This window comes from Oncorhynchus mykiss, chromosome 13 (assembly GCF_057628025.1).
Source record: "Oncorhynchus mykiss isolate SJ-2025 chromosome 13, ASM5762802v1, whole genome shotgun sequence".
Classification (NCBI taxonomy): Eukaryota; Metazoa; Chordata; class Actinopteri; order Salmoniformes; family Salmonidae; genus Oncorhynchus; species Oncorhynchus mykiss.
In genome coordinates this window covers 15,102,501-15,115,807 of record NC_143034.1, presented here as the reverse complement: position 1 = coordinate 15,115,807, position 13,307 = coordinate 15,102,501, and the positions used below count along the sequence as shown (strand labels likewise).

The window sequence follows — 13,307 nt, the reverse complement described above, 5'->3', positions numbered from 1 at the left end:
CTGGGTTGTATATTACAATATATTTATACCTGGGTTGTACATTACAATATATTTATACCTGAGTTGTATATTACAATATATTTATACCTGGGTTGTATATAACAATATATTTATACCTGAGTTGTATATAACAATATATTTATACCTGGGTTGTATATAACAATATATTTATACCTGAGTTGTATATTACAATATATTTATACCTGAGTTGTATATTACAATATATTTATACCTGAGTTGTATATTACAATACATTTATACCTGAGTTGAATATTACAATATATTTATACCTGGGTTGTACATTACAATATATTTATACCTGAGTTGTATATTACAATATATTTATACCTGAGTTGTATACAACAATATATTTATACCTGAGTTGTATACAACAATATATTCTACTCGTTATCCAGATTTCATTGATACACTGATGAATTTCAAGCGGAGAGCCCGGCGATCCCATATCAGTTGGCGAGTCACACAGGAAAAGGTGTAGCTGAACAGTGTTGCATGGGGCAGAAATAGCTACACCAGACTACACCAGGACGTTATGACTGTCTCCTGCTGCATTACAATACCCACACAATACCCCATATATCTGATCATCTACACATGCACTGTATAAGGATAATGAACCATTAAGACTGACACATGTACTGTACTGTATAAGGATAATGAAAGATTAAGACTGACATATGTACTGTACAAGGATAAACATTAAGACTGGCATATGTACTGTACTGTACAAGGATAATGAACCTGTAAGACTGACATATGTACTGTACAAATCAAATCAAATTTTATTGGTCACATACACATGGTTAGCAGATGTTAATGCGAGTGTAGCGAAATGCTTGTGCTTCTAGTTCCGACAGTGCAGTAATATCTAACAAGTAATCTAACAGTTCCCCAACAACTACCTAATACACACACATCTAAAGGGGGGGATGAGAATATGTACATATAAATATATGGATGAGCGATAGCCGAGCGAGATAGGCAATGTGCAATAGATGGCATAAAATACAGTGTGTACATGTGATATGAGTAATGTAAGATATGTAAACATTATTAAACTGCCATTATTTAAAGTGGCTCGTGATCCATTGTTAAAGTGGCCAGTGATTGGGTCTCAATGTAGGCAGCAGCCTCTCTGAGTTAGTCATTGCTGTTTAGCAGTCTGATGGCCTTGAGATAGAAGCTGTTTTTCAGTCTCTCGGTCCCAGCTTTGATGCACCTGTACTGACCTCGCCTTCTGGATGATAGCGGGGGGAACAGGCTCAGGAGGTTGATGTCCTTGATGATCTTTTTGGCCTTCCTGTGACATTGGGCGCTGTAGGACTCATGAAGGGCAGGTAGTTTGCCCCGGTGATGCGTTGTGCAGACCTCACTACCCTCTGGAGAGCCTTGCGGTTGAGGACGGTGCAGTTGCTGTACCAGGCTGTGATACAGCCCGACATTATGCCCTCGATTGTGCATCTGTAAAAGTTTGTCAGGGTGTTGGATGACAAGCCACATTTCTTCAGAGATGCTGTTGCGCCTTCTTCACCACGCTGTCTGTGTGGGTGGACCATTTCAGTTTGTCTGTGATGTGTACGCCGAGGAACTTAAAACTGAGTGCTACAGAGCAGTAGTCATATTGTTCAGTTATCTTTGCCTTCTTGGGTACAGGAACAATGGTGGCCATCTTGAAGCATGTGGGGACAGAAGACTGGGACAAGGAGCAATTGAATATGTCGGTAAACACACCAGCTAGCTGGTCTGCACATGCTCTGAGGACACGTGCTCTGAGGACACGTGCTCTAAGGACACGTGCTCTGAGGACACGTGCTCTGAGGACACGTGCTCTGAGGACACGTGCTCTGAGGACACATGCTCTGAGGACACGTGCTCTGAGGACACGTGCTCTGAGGACACGTGCTCTGAGGGCACGTGCTCTGAGGACACGTGCTCTGAGGACACGTGCTCTGAGGACACATGCTCTGAGGATGCGGCTAAGGATGCCGTCTGGGCCAGCAGTGTTAACACGTTTAAATGTTTTATCTCACGTCGGCCACAGAGAAGGAAAGAGGAGGCTCAGTCCTTGATAGCGGGCCTCAACGTTGGCACTGTATATCCTCAAAGCGGGCAAAGAAGGTGTTTAGTTTGTCTGGAAGCATGACGTTGGTGTCCGTGACAGAGCTGGTGTTCTTTTTGTAGTCCATGATTTCCTGTAGGCCCTGCCACACACGTCTTCTGTCTGAGCCGTTGATTTGCAACTCATCTTTGTCCCTGTACCAGCATTTTGCTTGTTTGATTGCCTTGCGGAGGGAATAACTACATTGTTTATATTCAGCCATATTCCCAGACCTCTTTCTATGGTTAAATGTGGTGGATCGCGCTTTCAGTTTTGCACAAATGCCGCCATCCATCCACGGTTTCTGGTTAGGGTAGGTATTAATGGTCACAGTGGGTACAACATCTCCAATGCACTTCCTTATAAAGTCACTCACAGAGTCAGCGTACAGATCGATGTTGTTCTCTGAGGCTGACCGGAACATTTCCCAGTCTGTGTGATCAAACAATCTTGAAGAATGGATTCCGATTGGTCAGACCAGCGTTGAATGGTTCTAGTCACTGGTACATCCTGTTTGAGTTTCTACCTATAAGACGGTAGGAGCAAGATGGCGCCGTGGTCGGATTTGCCGAAGGGATGGCGGGGAAGGGCTTTGTATGCATCACGGAAGTTAGAGTAGCAGTGGTCGAGTGTATTACCCCCGCGAGTACTGCAATCAATATGAGTTTTGAGTTTTGTTGTAAGAGTTTTGAAGATATAACACTTCAATCTGAAAAATGGGCTGAAGTGTTTGAAAAAAACGTTATAAATAGTTTGTTGGATAAAATTACATTGAAGGATTATTTTGTGAGGAACTCGTCGGGCTGAGGTTGGGTTTATTTCATCATGTCGGTTATATTGTGATCTCAAGGGTCTGAAAAGAGAAAGAACAGTTATGATACAAAGTTGTATTTTACCAAAATATATTTCACAAAAAAGTGATATTGTCACGGTCGTCCTCCTCTTCATCTGAAGAGGAGAGGCGAAAAGGATCTGAGGACCAATACGCGGCGTGGTAAGTGTCCATGGTCAATCTTTAATAAAGAAAGTAGTGAACACTGAAAACTATACAAAACCAGTAAACAAAATAACAACCGTGAAGCTAATCATATGGACTGTGCTGAAACAAGCCATCAACATAGACAATCACCCACAAACAAACAGTGCAACCCAGGCTACCTAAGTATGATTCTCAATCAGAGACAACTAATGACACCTGCCTCTGATTGAGAACCATACTAGGCCGAAAACATAGAAATGCCCCAAAACATAGAAAAACAAACATAGACTGCCCACCCAACTCACGCCCTGACCATACTAACTAAATACAAAACAACGGAAACAGAGGTCAGAACGTGACAGATATACTTTATGGACATTTGTCAGCGGGATCTCCTTTTTCTACACTGGATTATTCTGGAGTTTAGATTCAAAATCATGCACCTAATATCAGTAGTATGTTGGCTGTACTATTGCTGCATTCAAAACAACTGGGAACCCCGAAAAATACAAGGTCAAATCATGACGTCAGTGATCTTCAGGTCGGAAAGTCGGAGCACAAGAAAGAGGCCAGAGTTCCCGAGATGGAATTTCGTGCTGGATGACCTTTCAAATAGACTTTTCAAATAGAGTTTTCTTCCGAGTTCCCAGTTGTTTTGAATGCAATGAAGTCGGAAGTCGGCGATTTCAGAGTTCTGAGTTCCGAGCTCTCAGTTGTTTTAAATGCATCATCAACTCTACCTGATTCTCAACGTCACTGTCAACACAGGAAGTGTCCACTTGCTTGACCCCTGACCTGGTAGTGATGTCAGACAGAGGAAGTGGATCTGGAATGATGCAGAAATGTTCGCTGAATCGTCTTTCACTGAAGGGGGAGACATTAAAGAGACAGAGAGCGAGAGAGAGAGAGACAGACAGGCAGACAGACAGAAAAAGAGAGAGAGAGAGAGAGAGAGAGAGAGAGAGAGAGAGAGAGAGAGAGAGAGAGAGAGAGAGAGAGAGACACAGACAGACAGACAGACAGACAGACAGACAGACAGACAGACAGATAGATAAAGGGAGAGAAAGAGAGAGAGAGAGAGATGTTTGTAAGGGCAATGACACTAATCTGAGACAGCACAAGGAGGTGGAAGGGATCATAGTTGGGTTGAATTAAACTGGAGAGTTTCAAAACACTGTAGGTCAACAATAGACTAAAATAAATACAGGACTCACTTTGCTGCTCTCGCTCTCTGCTCGCTGCTTGCCACAACGTCTGAGAGAGAGGGGGAGGAAGAGAGAGAGAGAGAGGGGGGAGGAAGAGAGAGAGAGAGAGAACGAAGGACTGAGAGTGACACATTTAAGAACAATGACCATATTCTGAACACACACCCACCTCGTTGGCGGTTGAGCATCCTCATCACACAGGCCACACCCCCTGCCAGGGTCAGCATGAGGAAACAGCAGAATACTATGGCCATGACCTCTATGGTTGTCGTGGAAACTTCTGTATAGACAGAGATGAGACGGGAGAGATAGGTCACCACAACCAACTCACCTGTAAAGTTTCAACCTAACTCACCTGTAAAGTTTCAACCTAACTCCCCTGTAAAGTTTCAACCTAAGTCACCTGTAAAGTTTCAACCTAACTCACCTGTCTACTCTTCAACATGCATAAAGTTAATACAGTTAAATAATTTGTTAACATTTAGGGTGCTTCCCAAATGGAACCTTATTCCCCATTTGGCGCACTACTTTTGACTATGGCCTATGGGTGACTAATTCTCCCTCATTTGGGACACATCCTAACTCACCTGTGACCTGCACAAGGACAGGTTGGCTTTCCACCCAGGCGGACGTTACGTCATAACTGTCCCTTGCCCTGCACCGATAATACCCAGAGTCCTCTAGGGTGATCTCGGTGAGGAATAGGGTGCGCCCTCCGTCCGCCAGGGCGTGAGAGGGGTGAGAGGAGTCTCCCTCGGAGGGGTGAAGGAGGAGGGAGCCGTTGAGGGACCAGGAGAAGAAAGGGAATGTCCCGAGGCTCAGGAGGCATTGGAGACGAGCGGCGGCCATCTTGGAATCAACCCTGTAAAGGTACTCCACATCCACCTTTGGTGAGCCTCCTACTGGGACTGGAGGGAGGGAGGAAGGAGAAAGAGGAAGGGATGGGAAGGGGGGAGGGAGGGAGGAGAAGGAGGAAGGGATGGGAAGGGGGGAGAGAGGAATGAGAAGGAGGGATGGGAAGGGGGGAGGGAGAGAGGAATGAGAAGGAGGAAGAGATGGGAAGGGGAAGAGGCGGAGGGAGGGAGGAATGAGAAGGAGGAAGGGATGGGAAGGGGGAGAGAGGAATGAGAAGGAGGAAGGGATGGGAAGGGGGAGGGAGAGAGGAATGAGAAGGAGGAAGGGATGGGAAGGGGGAGAGAGGAATGAGAAGGAGGAAGGGATGGGAAGGGGGAGACAGAGAGGAATGAGAATGAGGAAGAGATGGGAAGGGGAAGAGGCGGAGGGAGGGAGGGAGGGAGGGAGGGAGGGAGGGAGGGAGGGAGGGAGGGAGGGAGGGAGGGAGGGAGGGAGGGAGGAAGGAATGCGAAGGAGGAAGGGATGGGAAGGGGGAGAGCAAGGGAGGGATGGCCACAGTCAACACTCATACAGCTATCATGACATAAAAACAGTCAACATTCATACAGCTATCATGACATAAACACAGTCAACACTCATACAGCTATCATGACAAAAACACAGTCAATACTCATACAGCTATCATGACATAAACACAGTCAATACTCACACAGCTATCATGACATAAACACAGTCAACCCTCATATAGCTATCATGGCATAAAAGCACTAAACATTCATACAGCTATTATGACATAAACACAGTCAACACTCATACAGCTATCATGACATAAAAACAGTCAACATTCATACAGCTAACATGACATGAACACAGTCAACACTCATACAGCTATCATGACATAAACACAGTCAATATTCATACAGCTATCATGACATAAACACAGTCAATACTCATACAGCTATCATGACATAAAAACAGTCAATATTCATACAGCTATCATGACATAAACACAGTCAATACTCATACAGCTATCATGACATAAATACAGTCAACACTCATACAGCTATCATGACATAAACACAGTCAATACTCATACAGCTATCATGACATAAACACAGTCAATACTCATACAGCTATCATGACATAAATACAGTCAACACTCATACAGCTATCATGACATAAACACAGTCAATACTCATACAGCTATCATGACATAAACACAGTCAATACTCATACAGCTATCATGACATAAACACAGTCAACATTCATACAGCTATCATGACATAAACACAGTCAATACTCATACAGCTATCATGACATAAACACAGTCAACACTCATACAGCTATCATGACATAAACACAGTCAATACTCATACAGCTATCATGACATAAACACAGTCAACATTCATACAGCTATCATGACATAAACACAGTCAATACTCATACAGCTATCATGACATAAACACAGTCAACACTCATACAGCTATCATGACATAAACACAGTCAACATTCATACAGCTATCATGACATAAACACAGTCAATACTCATACAGCTATCATGACATAAACACAGTCAATACTCATACAGCTATCATGACATAAACACAGTCAACACTCATACAGCTATCATGACATAAACACAGTCAATACTCATACAGCTATCATGACATAAACACAGTCAACACTCATACAGCTATCATGACATAAACACAGTCAATACTCATACAGCTATCATGACATAAACACAGTCAACACTCATACAGCTATCATGACATAAACACATGCAGGAAACACATAGAATACTACAATACACACACACACATAGGTTTAGCCCGTACCCACTACCAGAGTCAGGGGTCTGCTGGTCAGTCTCTGTGCATCACTCTCCACTGTACACCGCACCGTGCCCATGTCACGCCCGGGAACCATGGCAACGGGGAACCAGGCAACCAGCGACTCCGTTGCCACGTCGGAACCCACCTCCTTGTCGTCAAGGAAGAGGTAGAAGGTCACGGGAGGGGTTCCCCTTGATGACCTGCAGGTCACATTGCCGCAGAAACTCGAACCCTCTTTGGAGATGGTGAAGGATATTTGGGGTACGGAGAGATAGGCTGAGGGAGAGAGAGATAAAGAGAGAAAGAGAGAGAGAGAGAGAGAGTTGGGCAGAGAGAAAGGAAGAGTGATCGCCATTCCCAAGGTCCAGTATGGTTGTGGTTGTGACTTAACCTTCGACTTTTAACCTCTGCAGTTGTACCTTTGACCCGGACCGTGACCTCTCTGCTGCTGGAGAACCTGCTGTTGGTCTGCATCCTGGTCCCGGCAATGCACGAATAATTCCCAGCATGCTTTGCTGTGACCCTCTCCACCACCAGCGTGTTTCCCACCGGCCAGAGCAGAAGCGGGGTCAAAGGTGAGGTTGGAGATGATGTCACTTCCTGTCTGTTGTAGAACCAGGTGTAGGAGAGGTGGGAGCCCTTGGTGACATCACAGGTGAGAGTGAGCCGCAACCCCTCGTAGAGAATGGGAGGATCAGGGTCAGAGGTCACCATAGTGCCTGAGACAGGGACTGAGGTGGGGTGGAGGAGAGGAGGATGGAGGAGAGGAGGATGGAGGAGAGGAGGATGGACGAAGGGGATGGGTGAAAGCATTTAGCTGTGAAATGATCGATTCCACTGAAACAGCTCTACCACCCACACACACACACACACACACACACACACACACACACACACACACACACACACACACACACACCCTTCTACTCACTCACTACTTGCAGGCGGACTGTTCCACTGAGGCCCATGTTTCCACCTGCCATCACCCTGCAGTGGTACGATCCTTCTGACGTCACAGAGATCTTCAGGAAGAACGTAGCCGATTGGTCGTCTTGGAGGTCGTTGCTCGTGGCGACCAGGTGGTTGCCGTCCTTCAGGAGCTCGTATGTGTTTGGTGGAGGAGACCCAGGTGACCTACATTGGAACACTACCTTGGAGTTCAGGTAGGCCTTGTCTGGACCAATCAGAATAGGGCTAGGGAGAGATGAACCACCTGCAGAGAGGGAGTAGGTTGAAGTAGCCTCAAGATGCTGATCTCGGGTCAGTTTTGTATTTCCTTAATGGCTGAGGTTAGGGTCGGGGAAGCAGATCCTAGATCTGTACCTAGAGGAAACTTCAGCCCAGAGCTCTGAAACATGGTTTTACATTTGTTTAGGTTCTTTAGAACATTGCTGTCAAGCAGTTGGAGAGTTTAGTGTGGCCGTGAAACTCAAAACTGGACATTTTCTCATTGAACCATATGGAGGATATAATAGACTGTGATAAGAGTCATGTGTGAGAGTCATGTGTGAGAGTCATGTGTGAGAGTCATGTGTGAGAGTCATGTGTGAGAGTCATGTGTGAGAGTCATGTGTGAGAGGTGTGAGAGTCATGTGTGAGAGTCATGTGTGAGAGTCATGTGTGAGAGTCATGTGTGAGAGTCATGTGTGAGTGTCATGTGTGAGAGTCATGTGATGTGTGAGAGTCATGTGTGAGAGTCATGTGTGAGAGTCATGTGTGAGAGTCATGTGTGAGAGTCATGTGTGAGAGTCATGTGTGAGAGTCATGTGTGAGAGTCATGTGTGAGAGTCATGTGTGAGTGTCATGTGTGAGAGTCATGTGTGAGAGTCATGTGTGAGTGTCATGTGTGAGAGTCATGTGATGTGTGAGAGTCATGTGTGAGAGTCATGTGTGAGAGTCATGTGTGAGAGTCATGTGTGAGATGCACCTTTTAATTGAATGTAACTGGAAAACAGAAAACAGGAACAATATGAATACATACCCATTATGGACACTAGACAGGCCACCACTGGGAGAGAACAAATCAACAGAAATACTTTAGTACAGGACACTTGTCAACTTTACTCTGTTAGCCTGGGTCCTAGTCTCCTTATGGCATTGCCATCATTGGCTTGACAATGACAGCAATGGAGTCGGTAAGAGCCACAAGCAGATCTGGGGACAGGGTATAACTTTGTTGAAAAAAAATGAATACACTGACTCACCCAAAACAGGCAATAAACATAATTCTCGTTTTTTCTTCATACTCAGGCTCAGTCTTCATCCGTAGCATGCTGTCTGTATAAGTGTCATGTGTGTGTGTGTGTGTGTGTGTGTGTGTGTGTGTGTCAGGGTGTTGCACGGTCCACCACATGCTAGAGGGAGATAACTTGAGTATGTGCGTCTCTCATCAAAAACATTCAACTATACTGTCCATCTAGACAACACTATGACTACTAACCTACTACAACTATACTGTCCATCTAGACAACACTATGACTACTAACCTACTACAACTATACTGTCCATCTAGACAACACTATGACTACTACAACTATACTGTCCATCTAGACATCACACTATGACTACTACAACTATACTGTCCATCTAGACATCACACTATGACTACTACAACTATACTGTCCATCTAGACATCACACTATGACTACTACAACTATACTGTCCATCTAGACATCACACTATGACTACTACAACTATACTGTCCATCTAGACATCACACTATGACTACTACAACTATACTGTCCATCTAGACATCACACTATGACTACTACAACTATACTGTCCATCTAGACATCACACTATGACTACTACAACTATACTGTCCATCTAGACAACACTATGACTACTAACCTACTACAACTATACTGTCCATCTAGACAACACTATGACTACTACAACTATACTGTCCATCTAGACATCACTATGACTACTAACCTACTACAACTATACTGTCCATCTAGACAACACTATGACTACTAACCTACTACAACTATACTGTCCATTAGACAACACTATGACTACTAACCTACTACAACTATACTGTCCATCTAGACATCACACTATGACTACTAACCTACTACAACTATACTGTCCATCTAGACAACACTATGACTACTACAACTATACTGTCCATCTAGACATCACTATGACTACTAACCTACTACAACTATACTGTCCATCTAGACAACACTATGACTACTACAACTATACTGTCCATCTAGACAACACTATGACTACTAACCTACTACAACTATACTGTCCATCTAGACAACACTATGACTACTACAACTATACTGTCCATCTAGACATCACTATGACTACTACAACTATACTGTCCATCTAGACAACACTATGACTACTACAACTATACTGTCCATCTAGACATCACTATGACTACTAACCTACTACAACTATACTGTCCATCTAGACAACACTATGACTACTAACCTACTACAACTATACTGTCCATCTAGACAACACTATGACTACTAACCTACTACAACTATACTGTCCATCTAGACAACACTATGACTACTACAACTATACTGTCCATCTAGACAACACTATGACTACTACAACTATACTGTCCATCTAGACAACACTATGACTACTAACCTACTACAACTATACTGTCCATCTAGACAACACTATGACTACTACAACTATACTGTCCATCTAGACAACACTATGACTACTACAACTATACTGTCCATCTAGACAACACTATGACTACTACAACTATACTGTCCATCTAGACAACACTATGACTACTACAACTATACTGTCCATCTAGACATCACTATGACTACTAACCTACTACAACTATACTGTCCATCTAGACAACACTATGACTACTACAACTATACTGTCCATCTAGACAACACTATGACTACTACAACTATACTGTCCATCTAGACATCACTATGACTACTAACCTACTACAACTATACTGTCCATTAGACAACACTATGACTACTAACCTATTACAACTCTACTGTCCATCTAGACAACACTATGACTACTACAACTATACTGTCCATCTAGACAACACTATGACTACTACAACTATACTGTCCATCTAGACATCACTATGACTACTAACCTACTACAACTATACTGTCCATCTAGACAACACTATGACTACTACAACTATACTGTCCATCTAGACAACACTATGACTACTACAACTATACTGTCCATCTAGACAACACTATGACTACTAACCTACTACAACTATACTGTCCATCTAGACATCACTATGACTACTAACCTACTACAACTATACTGTCCATCTAGACAACACTATGACTACTAACCTACTACAACTATACTGTCCATCTAGACAACACTATGACTACTAACCTACAACTATACTGTCCATCTAGACAACACTATGACTACTACAACTATACTGTCCATCTAGACAACACTATGACTACTAACCTACTACAACTATACTGTCCATCTAGACATCACTATGACTACTAACCTACTACAACTATACTGTCCATCTAGACAACACTATGACTACTACAACTATACTGTCCATCTAGACAACACTATGACTACTAACCTATTACAACTATGCTGTCCATCTAGACAACACTATGACTACTAACCTACAACTATACTGTCCATCTAGACAACACTATGACTACTAACCTACTACAACTATACTGTCCATCTAGACAACACTATGACTACTACAACTATACTGTCCATCTAGACATCACACTGTGACTACTAACCTACTACAACTATACTGTCCATCTAGACATCACACTGTGACTACTAACCTACTACAACTATACTGTCCATCTAGACATCACACTGTGACTACTACAACTATACTGTCCATCTAGACAACACTATGACTACTACAACTATACTGTCCATCTAGACATCACTATGACTACTAACCTACAACTATACTGTCCATCTAGACATCACACTGTGACTACTAACCTAACAAGGTTAAGTTATGAATGGAGGACACAAGGAACCAGAGATCTGAGAAAACAACAACAGAACAATGAATGACGTAACAACACAGCCTTTTAATAGAAGCTCTTTTAAAACTGCGTTCATAGAAGTTCACATTTAAAAACAGTATTTGATTAAATATTTAAACAATGTATTAAAAAACCTCCAGCTGTTGCAGAAACAACATCTACTTCATAGTAAGAGCTTTTACATAAACAGTGGGGAGAACAAGTATTTGATACACTGACGATTTTGCAGGTTTTCCTACTTACAAAGCATGTAGAGGTCTGTAATTTTTATCATAGGTACACTTCAACTGTGAGCAATAAAATGCTAATTAATTACTTAAAAATCATACAAAGTGATTTTCTGGATTTTTGTTTTAGATTCCGTCTCTCACAGTTGAAGTGTACCTATGATAAAAATTACAGACCTCTACATGCGTTGTAAGTAGGAAAACCTGCAAAATCGGCAGTGTATCAAATACTTGTTCTCCCCACTGTATATATAAAACCATTAAACACATCAGTATTCTAACAGTACACATTAGTAGTACTCTGTCCTGTTTACAAGTACAGCCTATATAGCAACATCATCCCCGATCATACAACATACCTGAGAATGAAGCTTTTACAACTGCATCATAGCCACTAAACACATCAGTACAGTAACACAAGTTATGTAACTGACACTCTTGTTGTTCTTAATACTGTATATGACATTTAGGTACAGCCCAGAGCAATAAACCCTTAATGTTAGGGAGTGACTACTTGTTGTTCTTAATACTGTATATGACATTTAGGTACAGCCCAGAGCAATAAACCCTTAATGTTAGGGAGTGACTACTTGTTGTTCTTAATACTGTATATGACATTTAGGTACAGCCCAGAGCAATAAACCCTGAACGCTAGGGAGTGACAAAAAGCTCAAAGGTCACATCTGCTACTACTTTTGTGCGCTAAATATGGAATAGGGTGCCATTTGGCTGTTTGCTCCATAGAGTTAGATAGAGGGTGCCATTTGGCTGTCTGCTCCATAGAGTTGGATAGAGGGTGCCATTTGGCTGTCTGCTCCATAGAGTTGGATAGAGGGTGCATTTGGCACAATGATAGGTGGTGGGCTCTATTTCTAACTCTATGGGCTGCATAGAGATAGTTAGAGAACACAACATTGCATCTGTCCCAATGGGGCGTCTGTGGGAGCATGGGAAGAGCCATTGAGGAAATCTTCATTTCAAACTAGTTCATTTTCTTCTTCTACTACTTCTATGAGTGGGTAAACAAACTGTAAGGGTGCATCCTGGCACCTGGAGTGTGTTGTTTGAACAGGTA

At 42.9% G+C, this 13,307-nt stretch overlaps 2 protein-coding genes across 13 annotated transcripts in view; both read right to left on the bottom strand.

Moving 5' to 3' along the window:
- Positions 1–780: 780 nt before the first annotated feature.
- LOC110512215 (Fc receptor-like protein 5) lies at positions 781–10,651 on the bottom strand. Of its 9 annotated transcripts, none has more exons than XR_016485684.1 (10): positions 9,198–10,651; positions 8,975–9,001; positions 7,925–8,206; positions 7,413–7,724; positions 7,001–7,269; positions 4,891–5,211; positions 4,473–4,583; positions 4,313–4,352; positions 3,839–3,962; positions 781–2,972 (listed from the first exon to the last, which is right to left on the bottom strand). XR_016485684.1 is itself a non-coding variant. In XM_090195378.1 (10 exons), the coding sequence occupies exons 1-10, from the start codon at positions 9,235–9,237 to the stop codon at positions 2,952–2,954; spliced, it is 1,551 nt and encodes a 516-aa protein (XP_090051504.1). In that variant the 5' UTR covers positions 9,238–10,651; the 3' UTR covers positions 781–2,951. The 9 variants fall into 9 exon arrangements, 7 of the variants coding, with proteins under 7 accessions (XP_090051504.1, XP_090051501.1, XP_090051506.1 ...); XM_090195378.1 differs by having other exon boundaries at positions 6,997–7,269; XM_090195375.1 differs by having other exon boundaries at positions 3,894–3,962; positions 6,997–7,269.
- Positions 10,652–12,030: 1,379 nt separating this feature from the next.
- tmc8 (transmembrane channel-like 8) overlaps positions 12,031–13,307 on the bottom strand; it is a 32,106-nt gene continuing 30,829 nt past the window's right edge. For all 4 annotated transcript variants that reach the window (XM_090195366.1, XM_090195370.1, XM_090195367.1 and 1 more), the window contains one exon: positions 12,031–13,307. This exon is cut by the window's right edge and continues 428 nt beyond it. The gene's annotated coding sequence lies outside the window, so the exon portion shown is untranslated.

Excerpts from the sequence above, each read along its gene's own strand:
- LOC110512215 (XM_090195374.1), bottom strand. The coding sequence starts at position 9,237 with ATGAAGAAAAAACGAGAATTATGTTTATTGCCTGTTTTGG. Across the intron at positions 7,725-7,924 it reads AGTCCGCCTGCAAGTAGTGA|TCCCTGTCTCAGGCACTATG; the intron begins GTGAGTAGAAGG and ends ACCCCACCTCAG. Across the intron at positions 5,212-6,996 it reads ACCCCTGACTCTGGTAGTGG|TCCCAGTAGGAGGCTCACCA; the intron begins GTACGGGCTAAA and ends CCCTCCCTCCAG.